Raw genomic sequence first — 25,586 nt, 5'->3', positions numbered from 1 at the left:
GTGTAGAGTGAACATTGGTACACTTACTGTAGTGAGCGGAGATGACTGGAGTGTAGAGTGAACATTGGTACACTTACTGTAGTGAGCGGAGAAGACTATGGAGTGTAGAGTGAACATTGGTACACTTACTGTAGTGAGCGGAGAAGACTATGGAGTGTAGAGTGAACATTGGCACACTTACTGTAGTGAGCGGAGATGATTGTATGGAGTGTTGAGTGAACATTGGTACACTTACTGTAGTGAGTGGAGATGATTGTATGGAGTGTAGAGTGAACATTGGCACACTTACTGTAGTGAGCGGAGATGACAATGGAGTGTAGAGTGAACATTGGCACACTTACTGTAGTGAGCGGAGAAGACTATGGAGTGTAGAGTGAACATTGGCACACTTACTGTAGGGAGTGGAGATGATTGTATGGAGTGTAGAGTGAACATTGGCACACTTACTGTAGGGAGTGGGGATGATTGTATGGAGTGTAGAGTGAACATTGGCACACTTACTGTAGTGAGTGGGGATGATTGTATGAAGTGTAGATTGAACATTGGCACACTTACTGTAGGGAGTGGGGATGATTGTATGGAGTGTAGAGTGAACATTGGCACACTTACTGTAGTGAGCGGAGAAGACTGGAGTGTAGAGTGAACATTGGCACACTTACTGTAGTGAGCGGAGAAGACTATGGAGTGTAGAGTGAACATTGGCACACTTACTGTAGTGAGTGGGGATGATTGTATGGAGTGTAGAGTGAACATTGGTACACTTACTGTAGTGAGCGGAGATGACTGGAGTGTAGAGTGAACATTGGCACACTTACTGTAGTGAGCGGAGATGACTGGAGTGTAGAGTGAACATTGGTACACTTACTGTAGTGAGCGGAGAAGACTATGGAGTGTAGAGTGAACATTGGTACACTTACTGTAGTGAGCGGAGATGACTGGAGTGTAGAGTGAACATTGGTACACTTACTGTAGTGAGTGGAGATGATTGTATGGAGTGTAGAGTGAACATTGGCACACTTACTGTAGTGTGCGGAGATGACTATGGAGTGTAGAGTGAACATTGGCACACTTACTGTAGGGAGCGGAGAAGACTATGGAGTGTAGAATGAACATTGGCACACTTACTGTAGTGAGCGGAGAAGACTATGGAGTGTAGAGTGAACATTGGCACACTTACTGTAGGGAGTGGGGATGATTGTATGGAGTGTAGAGTGAACATTGGTACACTTACTGTAAGGAGTGGAGATGACTGGAGTGTAGAGTGAACATTGGCACACTTACTGTAGGGAGTGGAGATGACTGGAGTGTAGAGTGAACATTGGCACACTTACTGTAGTGAGTGGGGATGATTGTATGGAGTGTAGAGTGAACATTGGTACACTTACTGTAGTGAGCGGAGATGACTGGAGTGTAGAGTGAACATTGGCACACTTACTGTAGTGAGCGGAGAAGACTATGGAGTGTAGAGTGAACATTGGTACACTTACTGTAGTGAGCGGAGATGACTGGAGTGTAGAGTGAACATTGGTACACTTACTGTAGTGAGTGGAGATGATTGTATGGAGTGTAGAGTGAACATTGGCACACTTACTGTAGTGAGCGGAGATGACTATGGAGTGTAGAGTGAACATTGGCACACTTACTGTAGTGAGCGGAGATGACTCGAGTGTAGAGTGAACATTGGTACACTTACTGTAGGGAGCGGAGAAGACTATGGAGTGTAGAGTGAACATTGGCACACTTACTGTAGTGAGCGGAGAAGACTATGGAGTGTAGAGTGAACATTGGCACACTTACTGTAGTGAGTGGGGATGATTGTATGGAGTGTAGAGTGAACATTGGTACACTTACTGTAGTGAGCGGAGATGACTGGAGTGTAGAATGAACATTGGCACACTTACTGTAGTGAGCGGAGAAGACTATGGAGTGTAGAGTGAACATTGGCACACTTACTGTAGGGAGTGGGGATGATTGTATGGAGTGTAGAGTGAACATTGGTACACTTACTGTAGGGAGTGGAGAGGACTGGAGTGTAGAGTGAACATTGGCACACTTACTGTAGGGAGTGGAGAGGACTATGGAGTGTAGAGTGAACATTGGCACACTTACTGTAGGGAATGGAGAGGACTGGAGTGTAGAGTGAACATTGGCACACTTACTGTAGGGAGTGGAGAGGACTGGAGTGTAGAGTGAACATTGGCACACTTACTGTAAGGAGTGGAGATGACTGGAGTGTAGAGTGAACATTGGCACACTTACTGTAGGGAGTGGAGAGGACTGGAGTGTAGAGTGAACATTGGCACACTTACTGGTACACTGACTGTAGTGAGTGGAGATGCTCAATGTGTGTAGTGTACCGTGGATTGTATATATAGGAGGTCCTGTCTATAAACGGACTGCCCGCTCCTATACAGGACTGACAGGCGGTGTAGACTTTGGATTCATTACCACTCACAATACATCTCCCGGGCCAGGCTACGGGGCACAACACCTGCCTTGCCTTAAGTTCTAGCAGCCAACACCACTGACAATGGCTGCCACAAACCACAATGAGACTTTACAGATTGTCGATAGTCAGGAGAGTCTTTAGTTGGACAAAAAGAATACAATAAGCTTTGGAATGAGAGGAACCCATAGGTGACACATTGAGATGACATCATGAGGAGCATCATCATAAACCACCCAGCTGGTTGCTTCATCCAGTCCTCGCTATAAGGGGTTTTGGATTCTCAAGAAGAACTCTTTTTCTGAAACGTATCATCTGGAGATAGCCTTAAAGGGGTCATCTCTGGGACATCCATGGCACCCCAACCAGATGTGATGCACCTCTGAAATTCACACCAATGTCTTTAACTGTCCCCTGCCCCCTCCATTCTGCCTAAATTCAATGTGAGTTGCAAAACGAATGCAGCTCCACACGCTGTAGGGGCGTTACCTAAGGGCCGGAGGGGGTCAGGGAGCCCTAGTTCTGAGATGTCGGGGAGCCCTAGATCTCACATGTCAGGAAGCCGTAGTTCTCAGATGTCGGGGAGCCCTAGTTCTCAGATGTCGGGGAGCCCTAGTTCTCAGACATCGGGGAGCCCTAGTTCTCAGATGTCAGGGAGCCCTAGATCTCAGATGTCGTGGAGCCCTAGATCTCAGATGTCAGGAAGCCCTAGATCTCACATGTTGGGGAGCCCTAGTTCTCAGATGTCGTGGAGCCCTAGACCTCAGATGTCGGGGAGCCCTAGTTCTCAGATGTCTGGGAGCCCTAGTTCTGAGACGTCGGGGAGCCCTAGTTCTCAGATGTCGTGGAGCCCTAGTTCTAAGATGTCGGGAGCCCTAGTTCTCAGATGTCAGGGAGCCCTGGATCTTAGATGTCGAGAGCCCTAGTTCTCAGATGTCAGGAAGCCATAGTTCTCAGATGTTGGGGAGCCCTAGTTCTCAGACGTCGGGGAGCCCTGGTTTTCAGATGTCGGGAAGCCCTAGATCTCAGATGTCGTGGAGCCCTAGTTCTCAGATGTTAGGGAGTCCTAGTTCTGAGATGTTGGGGAGCCCTAGTTCTAAGATGTTGGGGAGCCCTAGTTCTCAGCTGTCGCGGAGCCCTAGTTCTCAGATCTCGCGGAGCCCTAGTTCTCAGATGTTAGGGAGCCCTAGTTCTGAGATGTCGGGGAGCCCTAGTTCTCAGATGTCGTGGAGCCCTAGTTCTTAGATGTCGGGGAGCCCTGGTTTTCAGATGTCGGGGAGCCCTAGATCTCAGATGTCGGGGAGCCCTAGTTCTCAGATGTCGGGGAGCGCTAGTTCTCAGATGTTGGGGAGCGCTAGTTCTCAGATGTCGGGGAGCCCTAGTTCTCAGATGTCGGGGAGCCCTAGTTCTCAGATGTCAGGGAGCCCTGGATCTTAAATGTCGAGAGCCCTAGTTCTCAGATGTCAGGAAGCCATAGTTCTCAGATGTTGGGGAGCCCTGGTTTTCAGATGTCGGGAAGCCCTAGATCTCAGATGTCGTGGAGCCCTAGTTCTCAGATGTTAGGGAGTCCTAGTTTTCAGATGTCGTGGAGCCCTAGTTCTTAGATGTCGGGGAGCCCTGGTTTTCAGATGTCGGGGAGCCCTAAATCTCAGATGTCGGGGAGCCCTAGTTCTCAGATGTCGGGGAGCGCTAGTTCTCAGATGTCGGGGAGCCCTAGTTCTCAGATGTCGTGGAGCCCTAGTTCTCAGATGTTGTGGAGCCCTAGTTCTCAGATGTCGTGGAGCCCTAGTTCTCCGATGTCGGGGAGCCCTAGTTCTCAGATGTTGTGGAGCCATAGTTCTCAGATGTTGGGGAGCCCTAGTTCTCAGACGTCGGGGAGCCCTGGTTTTCAGATGTCGGGAAGCCCTAGATCTCAGATGTCGTGGAGCCCTAGTTCTCAGATGTTAGGGAGTCCTAGTTCTGAGATGTCGGGGAGCCATAGTTCTGAGATGTCGGGGAGCCCTAGTTCTAAGATGTCGGGGAGCCCTAGTTCTCAGCTGTCGCGGAGCCCTAGTTCTCAGATCTCGCGGAGCCCTAGTTCTGAGATGTCGGGGAGCCCTAGTTCTCAGATGTCGTGGAGCCCTAGTTCTCAGATCTCGCGGAGCCCTAGTTCTCAGATGTTAGGGAGCCCTAGTTCTGAGATGTTGGGGAGCCCTAGTTCTAAGATGTTGGGGAGCCCTAGTTCTCAGCTGTCGCGGAGCCCTAGTTCTCAGATCTCGCGGAGCCCTAGTTCTCAGATGTTAGGGAGCCCTAGTTCTGAGATGTCGGGGAGCCCTAGTTCTCAGATGTCGTGGAGCCCTAGTTCTTAGATGTCGGGGAGCCCTGGTTTTCAGATGTCGGGGAGCCCTAGATCTCAGATGTCGGGGAGCCCTAGTTCTCAGATGTCGGGGAGCGCTAGTTCTCAGATGTCGGGGAGCGCTAGTTCTCAGATGTCGGGGAGCCCTAGTTCTCAGATGTCGGGGAGCCCTAGTTCTCAGATGTCAGGGAGCCCTGGATCTTAAATGTCGAGAGCCCTAGTTCTCAGATGTCAGGAAGCCATAGTTCTCAGATGTTGGGGAGCCCTGGTTTTCAGATGTCGGGAAGCCCTAGATCTCAGATGTCGTGGAGCCCTAGTTCTCAGATGTTAGGGAGTCCTAGTTTTCAGATGTCGTGGAGCCCTAGTTCTTAGATGTCGGGGAGCCCTGGTTTTCAGATGTCGGGGAGCCCTAAATCTCAGATGTCGGGGAGCCCTAGTTCTCAGATGTCGGGGAGCGCTAGTTCTCAGATGTCGGGGAGCCCTAGTTCTCAGATGTTGTGGAGCCCTAGTTCTCAGATGTCGTGGAGCCCTAGTTCTCAGATGTCGGGGAGCCCTAGTTCTCAGATGTTGTGGAGCCATAGTTCTCAGATGTTGGGGAGCCCTAGTTCTCAGACGTCGGGGAGCCCTGGTTTTCAGATGTCGGGAAGCCCTAGATCTCAGATGTCGTGGAGCCCTAGTTCTCAGATGTTAGGGAGTCCTAGTTCTGAGATGTCGGGGAGCCCTAGTTCTAAGATGTCGGGGAGCCCTAGTTCTCAGCTGTCGCGGAGCCCTAGTTCTCAGATCTCGCGGAGCCCTAGTTCTGAGATGTCGGGGAGCCCTAGTTCTCAGATGTCGTGGAGCCCTAGTTCTTAGATGTCGGGGAGCCCTGGTTTTCAGATGTCGGGGAGCCCTAGATCTCAGATGTCGGGGAGCCCTAGTTCTCAGATGTCGGGGAGCGCTAGTTCTCAGATGTCGGGGAGCCCTAGTTCTCAGATGTCGGGGAGCCCTAGTTCTCAGATGTTGTGGAGCCCTAGTTCTCAGATGTCGGGGAGCCCTAGTTCTCAGATGTCGGGGAGCCCTAGTTCTCAGATGTCAGGGAGCCCTGGATCTTAGATGTCGAGAGCCCTAGTTCTCAGATGTCGGGGAGCCCTAGTTCTCAGATGTTGTGGAGCCCTAGTTCTCAGATGTCGGAGAGCCCTAGTTCTCAGATGTCGGGGAGCCCTAGTTCTCAGATGTCAGGGAGCCCTAGTTCTCAGATATCGTGGAGCCCTAGTTCTCGGATGTCAGGGAGCCCTAGTTCTCAGATGTTGGGGAGCCCTGGTTTTCAGATGTCAGGGAGCCCTAGTTCTGAGATGTCGTGGAGCCCTGGTTTTCAGATGTCGGGGAGCCCTAGTTCTAAGACGTCAGGGAGCCCTAGTTCTCAGATGTCGGGGAGCCCTAGTTCTCAGATGTTGGGGAGCCGTAGTTCTCAGATGTTGGGGAGCCCTAGTTCTAAGACGTCAGGGAGCCCTAGTTATCAGATGTTGGGGAGCCCTAGTTCTCAGATGTTGAGGAGCCCTAGTTCTAAGACGTCAGGGAGCCCTAGTTCTCAGATGTCGGGGAGCCCTAGTTCTCAGATGTCGGGGAGCCCTAGTTCTCAGATGTCAGGGAGCCCTAGTTCTCAGATGTCGGGGAGCCCTAGTTCTCAGATGTCGGGGAGCCCTAGTTCTAAGACGTCAGGGAGCCCTAGTTCTCAGATGTTGAGGAGCCCTAGTTCTAAGACGTCAGGGAGCCCTAGTTCTCAGATGTCGGGGAGCCCTAGTTCTAAGACGTCAGGGAGCCCTAGTTCTCAGATGTCGGGGAGCCCTAGTTCTCAGATGTCGGGGAGCCCTAGTTCTCAGATGTCGGGGAGCCCTAGTTCTCAGATGTCGGGGAGCCCTGGTTTTCAGATGTCAGATGACAATACCCCCTATAACTTTATAACATTCCACACACGCACCACTCAATGTGAACAGAATACATGGCGGCTCTGGTAGCGATAGGTAAGCATGCATCTCACCGGCAGGCCCGTCAGGCGGTTGTGTTGCAGGTAGAGGTAGCGCAGTGAGTGGAGGCCTCGGAACAGCTCGGCCGGCAGTCTGTGGATATTACACTGGTACAGGTGAAGGGACAGCAAAGAGTTGAGGCCACTGAAGGTGTCGGGCTGAAGAGGCGGCAGGTTGGGATTCTTCCCCAGGTCCAGCTCCTCGAGGTGCTCCAATCCTTGGAATGTCCCAGGACGCAAGACTGAGATGCGATTGGAGAAAAGCCAAAGGACAGATGTGAAGGGAGAGAAGAGCCCGGGGCCCAGGTCGGAGATCTGGTTGTTCTGTAGGAAAACTCTTCGGGCCTGGCTGGGCAGAGGCGAGGGGACTCGGGACAGGTTGTGGGACTGGCAGCTGGCTGTGGGGGGTGAGGGGTAACACGTACAAAGGGAGGGGCAGGGGGAAAGGGAAAAGGGGTAAGAAAGAGAGAGGGGAAGGAGGAGGAGAAAACCAAGGAGGTACTGGAGGGAGCCTGAGCCAAAGGAGGGCGAGGGGGGGGGGGGGGGGGGGGAGGGGGAGAGGAACATAAAATGTAAAGAAAAGGAAGAACAGGAAAAAAGACACGTTAATACAGATTCATCTGTCTGTAGAAATGATCAGACATCCTAGACCATGGCAGGATACATATGGTAGAGCAGAGTTATGGGGGCCCCACGGCAGGCGTTAGCTCCACCATGATTGTACTGGGGTTCATTGGGTCACCGAAGGAAGTGATGCTGAGGACCGCCCCTGTTCCCACTAAGCTATGGGATCTTATTAGCGTTACATACGGGACATATCACCAATAAGATTGGATAGGCCATCACATGGATTGGCTCCACATGGGGTTGCCATCTACAGGACTGTTGAGTCACCTTGTTGTTGTGCTACTCAGTGGTCAGTGCCACCCATTGGTCAGTCGATAAGCTTTGTGAATTACATTGAGGTACAAGAGGCCTTAAGATGCTACACGGCCTGTACGTTGTACAATAGGGTTATCCCCCCCAGCCCACCATACATACACATGCTCAACTTTCAATGGGGAGAAGGGAGTCACCTCTGAGAACGAGGGATAAGATGTGGAGGAGCGGCATGCCAAGGTGGCGACATACATAGATGATACCGGGACAGGATTTCACGAGGTACAGTGGATATTAAACATTAAAAGGGCACTCCACTCAAACATAACTTCTGATATGTTGCTGCCCATGGTGAGACTAACAATTCCTTCCATACTTGTTATTATCTATTCAGTCTCCTTCCCCCAGTTCTTAGCTGCTGCTTTCTGCTGAAGACACAAAAATCTGTGTATAAGCTTTTCTCTATGTCTCCCCCTCCTCCCCCCTCCCTTCTGAGACGGCTGATGTTACAAGTCCCTGACTGGCTGTATCTGTAACACTGTAGCTTCTTTGTAATGCTGGGAGGGTTATTCTGGGGTCAAGTTGCTGATGAACTCACTGGGATTAACCCTCCCAGCATTAAAAAGAAGCTACAAAGTAGCAGATACAGCCTGCCAGGAACTTGTTTACAAAAAAAATCTTTCAAATCAACTGGTGCCAGAAAGTTATATAGATTATACTTATCAGCTTATTATACTTATCAGCGGCTCTGGACGTTCCTGACATGGACAGAGGTGGCAGCAGAGATCACTGTGTCAGACTGGAGAGAATACACCACTTCCTGCAGGACATACAGCAGCTGATAAGTACTGGAAGACTGGAGATTTTTTAATAGAAGTAAATTACAAATATCTGGCACTTTTTGGCAACAGTTGATTTGAAAGAAAAAAAAAATTTGCTTGAAGAATCCCTTTAATGGGAAAGTATCACTAGGTTTTCCTTACGGATTAGATGGAGATACGGGGTACAGGATTCCCCATCACCAAAATCTCTTACAGAACAGCAAGTTCCTGAACAGGCGGCTCCACCTGTGCACATAGACCTTATCAGGGGAAACCTGTGACATCATTGGTGACATCACAGGGATTCCCCGGAGCTTAGTGGTACGGACAGCTGGAGGACACCGAGAACACACAGCCTGTGGGGTATATACTGATCGCCTATAAGGCCGGGTTCACATGGAGCATTCTGGGCAGGATTCAGGTCCTCGCAGTATTTTTACCCAAAACCAGAAATGGGTCAAAGGGACCGAGAAGTCAAGATGTAAAGCTTCACAGATATGATAGGTGTCAGCCGAACGCTTGTTCACCAGCAGCCATGTTTCCTGATCCACTTGTATGTATCAGCTCAGCCAAGCATGCATGTGATCTGAGAAAGCCAGTGCTCCTCTGGCAGCGGCTTATCTCCTTAAGAACAAGAGCATAGGAGGCTATGATGAAAACCAATATTCCTGATCCTTCTGCTTCCCAGAAGAGAGTCAGGAGGCTGCCTACCCATCAGGCAGGAGGCCGATCCCACCGAAATTTGTTGGTTTTCCTGACATGTCTAATGTCATTAGACTTTCTATAGGTTATCGGTTGTCTATATATAAAGAGTGCAGGGAGCACACAGATCAATATTGCAAAAAAATAAATAAAAAAAATCAAATATATATATATCTCACCCCAAGAAAAACCCTCTTCTTCGACCCACATGGACCAGTATAAGACGTCCTGAGAGGCAGGAGCGCATTGTGGTGTCCAGAGCTCAGGCACTAACACAATCATATGGGAGTGATCATACATGTAATAACTACCCTGGCCATCTACCCCTGCCTGTCCTGCCCTCCGCCATCTACGCCTGACTGTCCTGCCCTCCGCCATCTACCCCTGCCTGTCCTGCCCTCCGCCATCTACCCCTGCCTGTCCTGCCCTCCGCCATCTACGCCTGACTGTCCTGCCCTCCGCCATCTACCCCTGCCTGTCCTGCCCTCCGCCATCTACCCCTGCCCGTCCTGTCCTCCGCCATCTACGCCTGACTGTCCTACCCTGGCCATCTACCCCTGCCTGTCCTGCCCTCCGCCATCTACCCCTGCCTGTCCTGTCCTCCACCATCTACCCCTGCCTGTCCTGCCCTCCGCCATCTACCCCTGCCTGTCCTGCCCTCCGCCATCTACCCCTGCCTGTCCTGCCCTCCGCCATCTACCCCTGCCTGTCCTGCCCTCCGCCATCTACCCCTGCCTGTCCTGCCCTCCGCCATCTACCCCTGCCCGTCCTGCCCTCCGCCATCTACCCCTGCCTGTCCTGCCCTCCGCCATCTACCCCTGCCTGTCCTGCCCTCCGCCATCTACCCCTGCCTGTCCTGCCCTCCGCCATCTACCCCTGCCTGTCCTGCCCTCCGCCATCTACCCCTGCCTGTCCTGCCCTCCGCCATCTACCCCTGCCTGTCCTGCCCTCCGCCATCTACCCCTGCCCGTCCTGCCCTCCGCCATCTACCCCTGCCTGTCCTGCCCTCCGCCATCTACTCCTGCCCGTCCTGCCCTCCGCCATCTACCCCTGCCTGTCCTACCCTGGCCATCTACCCCTGCCTGTCCTGCCCTCCACCATCTACTCCTGCCTGTCCTGCCCTCCGCCATCTACTCCTGCCTGTCCTGCCCTCCGCCATCTACTCCTGCCTGTCCTGCCCTCCGCCATCTACCCCTGCCTGTCCTGCCCTCCGCCATCTACTCCTGCCTGTCCTGCCCTCCGCCATCTACCCCTGCCTGTCCTCCGCCATCTACCCCTGCCCGTCCTGCCCTCCGCCATCTACCCCTGCCTGTCCTCCGCCATCTACCCCTGCCCGTCCTGCCCTCCGCCATCTACCCCTGCCTGTCCTGCCCTCCGCCATCTACCCCTGCCTGTCCTACCCTCCGCCATCTACCCCTGCCTGTCCTGCCCTCCGCCATCTACTCCTGCCTGTCCTGCCCTCTGCCATCTACCCCTGCCTGTCCTCCGCCATCTACCCCTGCCTGTCCTGCCCTCCGCCATCTACCCCTGCCTGTCCTGCCCTCCGCCATCTACCCCTGCCTGTCCTGCCCTCCGCCATCTACCCCTGCCTGTCCTACCCTGGCCATCTACCCCTGCCTGTCCTGCCCTCCGCCATCTACCCCTGTCTGTCCTGCCCTCCGCCATCAGTCCCTATCCATCCTGCCCTCCGCCAGCAGTCCCTATCCATCCTGCCCTCCGCCATCAGTCCCTATCCATCCTGCCCTCCGCCATCAGTCCCTATCCATCCTGCCCTCCGCCATCAGTCCCTATCCATCCTACCCTCCGCCATCAGTCCCTATCCATCCTGCCCTCCGCCATCAGTCCCTATCCATCCTGCCCTGCGCCATCAGTCCCTATCCATCCTGCCCTCCGCCATCAGTCCCTATCCATCCTGCCCTGCGCCATCAGTCCCTATCCATCCTGCCCTCCGCCATCAGTCCCTATCCATCCTGCCCTCCGCCATCAGTCCCTATCCATCCTGCCCTCCGCCATCAGTCCCTATCCATCCTGCCCTCCGCCATCAGTCCCTATCCATCCTGCCCTCCGCCATCAGTCCCTATCCATCCTGCCCTCCGCCATCAGTCCCTATCCATCCTGCCCTCCGCCATCAGTCCCTATCCATCCTGCCCTCCACCATCAGTCCCTATCCATCCTACCCTCCGCCATCTGTCAGAAGATTTATCTACAATACAGAATGGGAACAATGTGAAAACAATGTTCGTTCCAATTGTTCTCATCTCCACAATAGCGGGGACTGGGCTGTCATCTCCTGGTCAGGGGGACCCGGCTGTCATCTACTGGTCAGGGGGACCCGGCTGTCATCTACTGGTTAGGGGGACCCGGCTGTCATCTACTGGTCAGGGGGACCCGGCTGTCATCTACTAGTCAGGGGGACCCGGCTGTCATCTACTAGTCAGGGGGACCCGGCTGTCATCTACTGGTCAGGGGGACCCGGCTGTCATCTACTGGTCAGGGGGACCCGGCTGTCATCTACTGGTCAGGGGGACCCGGCTGTCATCTACTGGTCAGGGGGACCCGGCAGTCACCTCCTGGTCAGGGGGACCCGGCTGTCACCTCCTGGTCAGGGGGACCCGGCTGTCATCTACTGGTCAGGGGGACCCGGCTGTCATCTACTGGTCAGGGGGACCCGGCTGTCATCTACTGGTCAGGGGGACCCGGCTGTCATCTACTGGTCAGGGGGACCTGGCTGTCACCTCCTGGTCAGGGGGACCCGGCTGTCATCTACTGGTCAGGGGGACCCGGCTGTCATCTACTGGTCAGGGGGACCCGGCTGTCATCTACTGGTCAGGGGGACCCGGCTGTCACCTCCTGGTCAGGGGGACCCGGCTGTCACCTCCTGGTCAGGGGGACCCGGCTGTCATCTACTGGTCAGGGGGACCCGGCTGTCACCTCCTGGTCAGGGGGACCCGGCTGTCACCTCCTGGTCAGGGGGACCCGGCTGTCATCTACTGGTCAGGGGGACCCGGCTGTCACCTCCTGGTCAGGGGGACCCGGCTGTCACCTCCTGGTCAGGGGGACCCGGCTGTCATCTACTGGTCAGGGGGACCCGGCTGTCACCTCCTGGTCAGGGGGACCCGGCTGTCATCTACTGGTCAGGGGGACCCGGCTGTCATCTACTGGTCAGGGGGACCCGGCTGTCACCTCCTGGTCAGGGGGACCCGGCTGTCATCTACTGGTCAGGGGGACCCGGCTGTCACCTCCTGGTCAGGGGGACCCGGCTGTCACCTCCTGGTCAGGGGGACCCGGCTGTCATCTACTGGTCAGGGGGACCCGGCTGTCACCTCCTGGTCAGGGGGACCCGGCTGTCACCTCCTGGTCAGGGGGACCCGGCTGTCATCTACTGGTCAGGGGGACCCGGCTGTCATCAACTGGTCAGGGGGACCCGGCTGTCACCTCCTGGTCAGGGGGACCCGGCTGTCACCTACTGGTCAGGGGGACCCGGCTGTCACCTCCTGGTCAGGGGGACCCGGCTGTCATCTACTGGTCAGGGGGACCCGGCTGTCACCTCCTGGTCAGGGGGACCCGGCTGTCATCTACTGGTCAGGGGGACCTGGCTGTCACCTCCTGGTCAGGGGGACCCGGCTGTCATCTACTGGTCAGGGGGACCCGGCTGTCACCTCCTGGTCAGGGGGACCCGGCTGTCATCTACTGGTTAGGGGGACCCGGCTGTCATCTACTGGTCAGGGGGACCTGGCTGTCACCTCCTGGTCAGGGGGACCTGGCTGTCACCTCCTGGTCAGGGGGACCCGGCTGTCATCTACTGGTCAGGGGGACCCGGCTGTCATCTACTGGTCAGGGGGACCTGGCTGTCACCTCCTGGTCAGGGGGACCCGGCTGTCACCTCCTGGTCAGGAGGACCCGGCTGTCACCTCCTGGTCAGGGGGACCCGGCTGTCACCTCCTGGTCAGGGGGACCCGGCTGTCATCTACTGGTCAGGGGGACCCGGCTGTCATCTACTGGTCAGGGGGACCTGGCTGTCACCTCCTGGTCAGGGGGACCCGGCTGTCACCTCCTGGTCAGGGGAACCCGGCTGTCACCTCCTGGTCAGGGGGACCCGGCTGTCATCTACTGGTCAGGGGGACCCGGCTGTCATCTACTGGTCAGGGGGACCCGGCTGTCACCTCCTGGTCAGGGGGACCCGGCTGTCATCTACTGGTCAGGGGGACCCGGCTGTCACCTCCTGGTCAGGGGGACCCGGCTGTCATCTACTGGTCAGGGGGACCCGGCTGTCACCTCCTGGTCAGGGGGACCCGGCTGTCACCTCCTGGTCAGGGGGACCCGGCTGTCATCTACTGGTCAGGGGGACCTGGCTGTCACCTCCTGGTCAGGGGGACCCGGCTGTCATCTACTGGTCAGGGGGACCCGGCTGTCATCTACTGGTCAGGGGGACCTGGCTGTCACCTCCTGGTCAGGGGGACCCGGCTGTCATCTACTGGTCAGGGGGACCCGGCTGTCATCTACTGGTCAGGGGGACCCGGCTGTCACCTCCTGGTCAGGGGGACCCGGCTGTCATCTACTGGTCAGGGGGACCCGGCTGTCATCAACTGGTCAGGGGGACCCGGCTGTCATCTACTGGTCAGGGGGACCCGGCTGTCACCTCCTGGTCAGGGGGACCCGGCTGTCACCTACTGGTCAGGGGGACCCGGCTGTCACCTCCTGGTCAGGGGGACCCGGCTGTCATCTACTGGTCAGGGGGACCCGGCTGTCACCTCCTGGTCAGGGGGACCCGGCTGTCATCTACTGGTCAGGGGGACCAGGCTGTCATCTACTGGTCAGGGGGACCTGGCTGTCACCTCCTGGTCAGGGGGACCCGGCTGTCATCTACTGGTCAGGGGGACCCGGCTGTCATCTACTGGTCAGGGGGACCCGGCTGTCACCTCCTGGTCAGGGGGACCCGGCTGTCATCTACTGGTCAGGGGGACCCGGCTGTCATCTACTGGTCAGGGGGACCTGGCTGTCACCTCCTGGTCAGGGGGACCCGGCTGTCATCTACTGGTCAGGGGGACCCGGCTGTCACCTCCTGGTCAGGGGGACCCGGCTGTCACCTCCTGGTCAGGGGGACCCGGCTGTCACCTCCTGGTCAGGGGGACCCGGCTGTCACCTACTGGTCAGGGGGACCCGGCTGTCACCTCCTGGTCAGGGGGACCCGGCTGTCATCTACTGGTCAGGGGGACCCGGCTGTCACCTCCTGGTCAGGGGGACCCGGCTGTCATCTACTGGTCAGGGGGACCCGGCTGTCATCTACTGGTCAGGGGGACCTGGCTGTCACCTCCTGGTCAGGGGGACCCGGCTGTCATCTACTGGTCAGGGGGACCCGGCTGTCATCTACTGGTCAGGGGGACCTGGCTGTCACCTCCTGGTCAGGGGGACCCGGCTGTCATCTACTGGTCAGGGGGACCCGGCTGTCATCTACTGGTCAGGGGGACCCGGCTGTCATCTACTGGTCAGGGGGACCCGGCTGTCATCTACTGGTCAGGGGGACCCGGCTGTCATCTACTGGTCAGGGGGACCCGGCTGTCACCTCTTGGTCAGGGGGACCCGGCTGTCATCTACTGGTCATGGGGACCCGGCTGTCACCTCCTGGTCAGGGGGACCCGGCTGTCACCTCCTGGTCAGGGGGACCCGGCTGTCATCTACTGGTCAGGGGGACCCGGCTGTCACCTCCTGGTCAGGGGGACCCGGCTGTCACCTCAACAATAGTGGGGACCCGGCTGGTTAGGGGGTGATATGTACCCATTCATCAGCATTGCTGCACACTGGACCTCTGATGGACCCCAATGTGAACAGAGACAAACCTTTTGTGCTGACTGACAAATTATTTCAGCTGAGGAATATGTTACCCCTATAGATCTATAGATGTGGGATGTAATACATGGGGGGGGGGGGGGGGGGGTGGAAATCCGGTGCTCACCAGAAGTAACAGTAACATCACTGGTGGGAACATTTCCCCATAGTGTATAGTATGCAGCTAATGTAACCACACTGCCCAGACATCCCCCCCAACTCTCACATCCTCATACATACACACATACATATATACTCCCTACACACACAAACTCACATACACGCCCTGCACACACACATACACTCTATACATATACATATATTCCCTGCACACATACACTCCCTACACACACACACACACACACATTCCATACATATTAACATACACACTCCCTAAACACACACAAACTTACATACACTCCCTGCACACACATACACTATACATATGCATATATTTCCTACACACAGACACACAGACACTCACTCACTCCATACGTACATACAGACACACATACACATTCCCTACACACACACAAACTCACATACACTCCCTGCACACAAACACACTCTCCATACATACACACACACATACACTCACTACACACTCACAGACACACTCCCTACACACACACAAACTCACATACACTCCCTACACACACACACTTCATACATACATACAAACATACATACACACTCCCTACACACACAAACTTACATACACTCCCTGCACACACATACACTATACATATTTCCTACACACACACACACACACACTCACTCCATACATACACACATACACACTCCCTACACACACAAAAACTCTCCATACATACACACACATACACTCCCGACACACACACACACACACACACACTCTATACATACACACACACATACACTCCCTGCACACATACACACACTCCATACATACATTCACACACATACACACTCCCTACACACACACACAAACTCACATACACTCCCTCCACACACACATACACTCTATACATATACATATATTGCCTGCACACATACATACACTCCATACATACACACATATACACTCCCTACACACACACAAACTCACATACACTCCCTTCACACACACACACACACACACGCTATGTGTACGCACATACACATTGCCTGCATGCACACACACACACACATACACTCCATACACACACACTCCTTTCACACACACAAACACTTACTGCACACACTCACACATCCACTCCCTGCACGCACACTCCATACACACAGACACACTACATACACTAACTCCATACACATTCCTTGTACACACAGACACACTCGATACACACACACTCCATACACATTCCCTCTACACACACACACACACTCCATACACATTCCCTCTACACACACACACACACTCCATACACACACACATATACACACACACACACACACTCCATACACATTCCCTCTACACACACACACACACACACACTCCATACACATTCCCTCTACACATACACACACACACTCCATACACATTCCCTCTACACACACACACACACACACACACTCCATACACACACACACACACACTCCATACACACACACACACACACACACACATATACACACACACAGACACACACACACACACTCCATACACACACACACACACACACACACTCCATACATACACACACACACACACATACACACACACACACACCATACACACACACACACACACACACACACACATACACTCCATACACATTCCCTCTACACACATTTTGTGGTTTTCTATGATGGAACATTCATCAAATTGTGATTTTTGCCGCCTTAAGCCTCCGCCCATAGACCCGGCCGCCCCTGCGGATATGACAACATTTCATGTCCCGACTTTGAACCTTCTTTTCTTTCCCTGATTCTACATGAAGGGAACTAAATCCGACCCATGAAATATTCAGCAGCGGCCGCTCTCCTCATCCTCCTCCTCTTACCACTCTCCTCATCCTCCTCTTACCTCTCTCCTCATCCTCCTCTTACCTCTCTCCTCATCCTCCTCTTACCGCTCTCCTCATCATCCTCCTCTTACCGCTCTCCTCATCCTCCTCTTACCGCTCTCCTCATCCTCCTCTTACCTCTCTCCTCATCCTCCGCTTACCTCTCTCCTCATCCTCCTCTTACCTCTCTCCTCATCCTCCTCTTACCTCTCTCCTCATCCTCCTCTTACCTCTCTCCTCATCCTCCTCTTACCTCTCTCCTCATCCTCCTCTTACCTCTCTCCTCATCCTCCTCTTACCGCTCTCCTCATCATCCTCCTCTTACCGCTCTCCTCATCCTCCTCTTACCTCTCTCCTCATCCTCCTCTTACCTCTCTCATCCTCCTCTTACCACTCTCCTCATCATCCTCCTCTTACCTCTCTCCTCATCCTCCTCTTACCTCTCTCCTCATCCTCCTCTTACCTCTCTCCTCATCCTCCTCTTACCTCTCTCCTCATCCTCCTCTTACCTCTCTCCTCATCCTCCTCTTACCTCTCTCCTCATCCTCCTCTTACCTCTCTCCTCATCCTCCTCTTACCTCTCTCCTCATCCTCGGCTCCTCGGGATGGACCTGCTGCTCTGCACCTCATGCTGGAGATATCCGAACACACAAACAAAATCTAAAACTTTACTCCCCATTTATCTTCTAAGCCCCCCGGTCAGCGACCACCACAAAGCTTCACCCCTCCCGAAATCTCATTGTCCTCTAAAAGTAGTCGGCAAAGCCGTGTCCTGGCCACCTCCCGAGTCCCCATTCCCCAAAGTATGAGAGTCCCTTACCTCGCAGGGGGATCTCACTTACCTCGCAGGGGGATCTCACAGTCTCTTCGCATCCTTGTCTCTGGATTGACTGGAGCATCCAGCGAGCTGAGGAGGATGTGACGGAGCGGGAGGGAGTGAGGGTGGAGGGAGCAGAGCTACACGCCAGCCTGTGCTCCGCTCATCTCTACAATGGGGATGGAGAGAATGAACAGGCAGCAAACAATCAACTGGCTTCTTATTCACAGAATTTTTTATTCAGATTCTTCTCTTCAGTTTCTTAGTCATAAAAAAAAAAAAAAAAAAAAGATTAATATGAAACTGATGCAAAAGTTACTCCAGGTCATGAAGGATCCTGCACAAATCATCAGACGAGGAAAAGGAGAAGAAACAATGAAGAAAAGACAAATTATAGGAAAAAAATGTCTAAACATAATATAAAAGCGAATGATTGGAAAAAATATAAGAAACAAAGTAAAAAAAAAACATCTCGAGAATAATCTTATAATAATCCAGTCACAACAGCAGGAAGTAATAGTAATAATACTGCAATCCTATCACCGCCATATGTAACCGAGGGAATAATACTGCAATCCTATCACTGCCATATGTAACAGAGGGAATAGTAATAATACTGCAATCCTATCACCGCCATATGTAACAGAGGGAATAGTACTGCAATCCTATCACTGCCATATGTAACCGAGGGAATAATACTGCAATCCTATCACTGCCATATGTAACAGAGGGAATAGTAATAATACTGCAATCCTATCACTGCCATATGTAACAGAGGGAATAGTACTGCAATCCTATCACTGCCATATGTAACAGAGGGAATAATACTGCAATCCTATCACCGCCATATGTAACCGAAGGAATAATACTGCAATCCTATCACCGCCATATGTAACAGAGGGAATAGTAATAATACTGCAATCCTATCACCGCCATATGTAACAGAGGTAATAATACTGCAATCCTATCACCGCCATATGTAACCGAGGGAATAATACTGCAATCCTATCACTGCCATATGTAACAGAGGGAATAATACTGCAATCCTATCACTGCCATATGTAACAGAGGGAATAATACTGCAATCCTATCACTGCCATATGTAACAGAGGGAATAGTAATAATACTGCAATCCTATCACCGCCATATGTAACAGAGGGAATAATACTGCAATCCTATCACCGCCATATGTAACAGAGGGAATAATACTGCAATCCTATCACCGCCATATGTAACAGAGGTAATAATACTGCAATCCTATCACCGCCATATGTAACAGAGGGAATAATACTGCAATCCTATCACCGCCATATGTAACCGAGGGAATAATACTGCAATCCTATCACTGCCATATGTAACAGAGGGAATAGTAATAATACTGCAATCCTATCACCGCCATATGTAACAGAGGGAATAATACTGCAATCCTATCACCGCCATATGTAACCGAAGGAATAATACTGCAATCCTATCACCGCCATATGTAACAGAGGGAATAGTAATAATACTGCAATCCTATCACCGCCATATGTAACAGAATAGTAATAATACTGCAATCCTATCACCGCCATATGTAACAGAATAGTAATAATACTGCAATCCTATCACTGCCATATGTAACAGAGGTAATAATACTGCAATCCTATCACTGCCATATGTAACAGAGGGAATAATACTGCAATCCTATCACTGCCATATGTAACCGAGGGAATAGTAATAATACTGCAATCCTATCACCGCCATATGTAACAGAGGGAATAGTAATAATACTGCAATCCTATCACCGCCATATGTAACAGAATAGTAATAATACTGCAATCCTATCACTGCCATATGTAACAGAGGGAATAATACTGCAATCCTATCACTGCCATATGTAACCGAGGGAATAATACTGCAATCCTATCACCGCCATATGTAACAGAATAGTAATAATACTGCAATCCTATCACTGCCATATGTAACAGAGAGAATAGTAATAATACTGCAATCCTATCACCGCCATATGTAACAGAGGGAATAATAATACTGCAATCCTATCACTGCCATATGTAACAGAGGTAATAATACTGCAATCCTATCACCGCCATATGTAACAGAATAGTAATAATACTGCAATCCTATCACCGCCATATGTAACAGAGGTAATAATACTGCAATCCTATCACCGCCATATGTAACAGAGGTAATAATACTGCAATCCTATCACCGCCATATGTAACAGAGGTAATAATACTGCAATCCTATCACTGCCATATGTAACAGAGGTAATAATAATACTGCAATCCTATCACTGCCATATGTAACAGAGGGAATAATACTGCAATCCTATCACTGCCATATGTAACAGAGGGGATAATACTGCAATCCTATCACTGCCATATGTAACAGAGGGAATAATACTGCAATCCTATCACTGCCATATGTAACAGAATAGTAATAATGCTGCAATCCTATCACCGCCATATGTAACAGAGGTAATAATACTGCAATCCTATCACCGCCATATGTAACAGAAGGAATAATACTGCAATCCTATCACTGCCATATGTAACAGAGGTAATAATACTGCAATCCTATCACCGCCATATGTAACAGAGGTAATAATACTGCAATCCTATCACCGCCATATGTAACAGAGGTAATAATACTGCAATCCTATCACTGCCATATGTAACAGAGGGAATAGTAATAATACTGCAATCCTATCACCGCCATATGTAACAGAATAGTAATAATACTGCAATCCTATCACTGCCATATGTAACAGAGGTAATAATACTGCAATCCTATCACCGCCATATGTAACAGAGGTAATAATACTGCAATCCTATCACTGCCATATGTAACAGAGGGAATAATACTGCAATCCTATCACCGCCATATGTAACAGAGGGAATAGTAATAATACTGCAATCCTATCACCGCCATATGTAACAGAATAGTAATAATACTGCAATCCTATCACTGCCATATGTAACAGAGGGAATAATAATACTGCAATCCTATCACTGCCATATGTAACAGAGGGAATAATACTGCAATCCCCACACAGCACATTGTATTCTCTACCTGTAACACCACACAGCACGCTGTATTCTCTACCTGTAACACCACACAGCACTGTATTCTCTACCTGTAACACCACACAGCACTGTATTCTCTACCTGTAACACCACACAGCACGCTGTATTCTCTACCTGTAACACCACACAGCACGTTGTATTCTCTACCTGTAACGCCACACTGCACGCTGTATTCTCTACCTGTAACGCCACACTGCACGCTGTATTCTCTACCTGTAACACCACACAGCACACTGTATTCTCTACCTGTAACACCACACAGCACTGTATTCTCTACCTGTAACACCACACAGCACTGTATTCTCTACCTGTAACACCACACAGCACACTGTATTCTCTACCTGTAACACCACACAGCACTGTATTCTCTACCTGTAACACCACACAGCACGCTGTATTCTCTACCTGTAACACCACACAGCACACTGTATTCTCTACCTGTAACACCACACAGCACACTGTATTCTCTACCTGTAACACCACACAGCACGCTGTATTCTCTACCTGTAACACCACACAGCACGCTGTATTCTCTACCTGTAACACCACACATTAATGTATTCTCTACCTGTAACACCACACAGCACCCTGTATTCTCTACCTGTAACACCACACAGCACTGTATTCTCTACCTGTAACACCACACAGCACGCTGTATTCTCTACCTGTAACACCACACAGCACGCTGTATTCTCTACCTGTAACACCACACAGCACTGTATTCTCTCCCTGTAACACCACACAGCACGCTGTATTCTCTACCTGTAACACCACACAGCACACTGTATTCTCTACCTGTAACACCACACAGCATTCTGTATTCTCTACCTGTAACACCACACAGCACGCTGTATTCTCTACCTGTAACACCACACAGCACTGTATTCTCTACCTGTAACACCACACAGTGCTGTATTCTCTACCTGAAACACCACACAGCGCTGTATTCTCTACCTGTAACACCACACAGCACTGTATTCTCTACCTGTAACACCACACAGCACTGTATTCTCTACCTGTAACACCACACAGCACGCTGTATTCTCTACCTGTAACACCACACAGCACGCTGTATTCTCTACCTGTAACACCACACAGCACACTGTATTCTCTACCTGTAACACCACACAGCGCTGTATTCTCTACCTGTAACACCACACAGCACACAGTATTCTCTACCTGTAACACCACACAGCACGCTGTATTCTCTACCTGTAACCCACACAGCACGCTGTATTCTCTACCTGTAACACCACACTGCACGCTGTATTCTCTACCTGTAACACCACACAACACCCTGTATTCTTTACCTGTAACACCACACAGCACTGTATTCTCTACCTGTAACACCACACAGCACGCTGTATTCTCTACCTGTAACACCACACAGCACACTGTATTCTCTACCTGTAACACCACACAGCACGCTGTATTCTCTACCTGTAACACCACACAGCACACTGTATTCTCTACCTGTAACACCACACAGCACGCTGTATTCTCTACCTGTAATACTACACAGCACACTGTATTCTCTACCTGTAACACCACACAGCACACTGTAATCTCTACCTGTAACACCACACAGCACTGTATTCTCTACCTGTAACACCACACAGTGCTGTATTCTCTACCTGAAACACCACACAGCACGCTGTATTCTCTACCTGTAACACCACACAGCACGCTGTATTCTCTACCTGTAACACCACACAGCACTGTATTCTCTACCTGTAACATCACACAGCACGCTGTATTCTCTACCTGTAACACCACACAGCGCTGTATTCTCTACCTGTAACACCACACAGCACGCTGTATTCTCTACCTGTAACACCACACAGCACGCTGTATTCTCTACCTGTAACACCACACAGCACGCTGTATTCTCTACCTGTAACACCACACAGCACACTGTATTCTCTACCTGTAACACCACACAGCGCTGTATTCTCTACCTGTAACACCACACAGCACACAGTATTCTCTACCTGTAACACCACACAGCACGCTGTATTCTCTACCTGTAACCCACACAGCACGCTGTATTCTCTACCTGTAACACCACACTGCACGCTGTATTCTCTACCTGTAACACCACACAACACCCTGTATTCTTTACCTGTAACACCACACAGCACTGTATTCTCTACCTGTAACACCACACAGCACGCTGTATTCTCTACCTGTAACACCACACAGCACACTGTATTCTCTACCTGTAACACCACACAGCACGCTGTATTCTCTACCTGTAACACCACACAGCACACTGTATTCTCTACCTGTAACACCACACAGCACGCTGTATTCTCTACCTGTAATACTACACAGCACACTGTATTCTCTACCTGTAACACCACACAGCACACTGTATTCTCTACCAGTAACACCACACAGCACACTGTAATCTCTACCTGTAACACCACACAGCACTGTATTCTCTACCTGTAACACCACACAGCACGCTGTATTCTCTACCTGTTATACCACACAGAACTGTATTCTCTACCTGTAACACCACACAGCACTGTATTCTCTACCTGTAACACCACACAGCACTGTATTCTCTACCTGTAACACCACACAGCACACTGTATTCTCTACCTGTAACACCACACAGCACACTGTATTCTCTACCTGTAACACCACACAGCACACTGTAATCTCTACCTGTAACACCACACAGCACACTGTATTCTCTACCTGTAACACCACACAGCACTGTATTCTCTACCTGTAACACCACACAGCACACTGTATTCTCTACCTGTAACACCACACAGCACTGTATTCTCTACCTGTAACACCACACAGCACTGTATTCTCTACCTGTAACACCACACAGCACTGTATTCTCTACCTGTAACACCACACAGCACACTGTATTCTCTACCTGTAACACCACACAGCACACTGTATTCTCTACCTGTAACACCACACAGCACACTGTAATCTCTACCTGTAACACCACACAGCACACTGTATTCTCTACCTGTAACACCACACAGCACAGTATTCTCTACCTGTAACACCACACAGCGCTGTATTCTCTACCTGTAACACCACATAGCACGCTGTATTCTCTACCTGTAACACCACATAGCACGCTGTATTCTCTACCTGTAACACCACACAGCACTGTATTCTCTACCTGTAACATCACACAGAACACTGTATTCTCTACCTGTAACACCACACAGCACGCTGTATTCTCTACCTGTAACACCACACAGCACTGTAATCTCTACCTGTAACACCACACAGCACACACTGTATTCTCTACCTGTAACACCACACAGCACTGTATTCTCTACCTGTAACACCACACAGCACGCTGTATTCTCTACCTGTAACACCACACAGCACTGTATTCTCTACCTGTAACACCACACAGCACGCTGTATTCTCTACCTGTAACACCACACAGCACGCTGTATTCTCTACCTGTAACACCACACAGCACGCTGTATTCTCTACCTGTAACACCACACAGCACACTGTATTCTCTACCTGTAACACCACACAGCACACTGTATTCTCTACCTGTAACACCACACAGCACACTGTAATCTCTACCTGTAACACCACACAGCACGCTGTATTCTCTACCTGTAACACCACACAGCACACTGTATTCTCTACCTGTAACACCACACAGCACACTGTAATCTCTACCTGTAACACCACACAGCACGCTGTATTCTATACCTGTAACACCACACAGCACGCTGTATTCTCTACCTGTAACACCACACAGCACTGTAATCTCTACCTGTAACACCACACAGTACACTGTATTCTCTACCTGTAACACCACACAGTACACTGTATTCTCTACCTGTAACACCATACAGCACTGTATTCTATACCTGTAACACCACACAGCACGCTGTATTCTCTACATGTAACATCACACAGCACACTGTATTCTCTACCTGTAACACCACACAGCACTGTATTCTCTACATGTAACACCACACAGCACACTGTATTCTCTACCTGTAACACCACACAGCACTGTATTCTCTACATGTAACACCACACAGCACGCTGTATTCTCTACCTGTAACACCACACAGCACTGTATTCTCTACCTGTAACACCACACAGCGCTGTATTCTCTACCTGTAACACCACACAGCACTGTATTCTCTACCTGTAACACCACACAGCACGCTGTATTCTCTACCTGTAACACCACACAGCACGCTGTATTCTCTACCTGTAACACCACACAGCACGCTGTATTCTCTACCTGTAAAGCTGATATTGGAATAAAGTAAGGAACTCTTTGATTTTTTTTTTTCTTTTCATTTCCATGCACATATTATGATCAAGCATCTGTTATCTGATCCTCTCTGCCGTTTAGCATCATTTACTTGTGTTACTGCATCATTTTTGTTATTACACTGCAATGACACTCCAACATGTGTGAACACAGCCCTTATTTCACTGCACACTTATGCACAATTAGAGAAATTAGTGCAACACCTGCTTCTGGCTGGTCAAAGATGGTGAATCACTCAGGGTTTGGGTGATCCCGCCCCGCCTCCTGGGACATCACGCCCCGCCCCCTGTCTGCATCATCAGCCTGATCTCATCAAACACACACAATGTGAGACAGAGGCATGGAAGATTTGTCTCCTAAGGGGGGAGAGCAGAGGGAGCAGGAGACAATGTGGAT

At 51.1% G+C, this 25,586-nt stretch overlaps 2 protein-coding genes across 2 annotated transcripts in view; one reads left to right on the top strand and one right to left on the bottom strand.

The window, feature by feature from the left end:
- Nucleotides 1-17,968, bottom strand: part of RTN4RL2 (reticulon 4 receptor like 2) — a 33,492-nt gene extending 15,524 nt beyond the window's left edge. The window contains exons 1-2 of the mRNA XM_069979608.1: nucleotides 17,839-17,968; nucleotides 6,799-7,295 (exon numbers count right to left, since the gene is read on the bottom strand). Coding sequence (XP_069835709.1) covers nucleotides 6,799-7,295; nucleotides 17,839-17,869 — 528 coding nt within the window. The 5' untranslated portion in view covers nucleotides 17,870-17,968. The remainder of the gene's footprint in view (nucleotides 1-6,798; nucleotides 7,296-17,838) is intronic.
- Nucleotides 1-25,586, top strand: part of SLC43A3 (solute carrier family 43 member 3) — a 102,864-nt gene that overhangs the window by 27,009 nt on the left and 50,269 nt on the right. The window lies entirely within an intron of this gene.

Source organism: Dendropsophus ebraccatus, chromosome 8, assembly GCF_027789765.1.
Source record: "Dendropsophus ebraccatus isolate aDenEbr1 chromosome 8, aDenEbr1.pat, whole genome shotgun sequence".
Lineage (NCBI taxonomy): Eukaryota > Metazoa > Chordata > Amphibia > Anura > Hylidae > Dendropsophus > Dendropsophus ebraccatus.
This window is presented reverse-complemented; position numbering and strand designations above follow the sequence as displayed.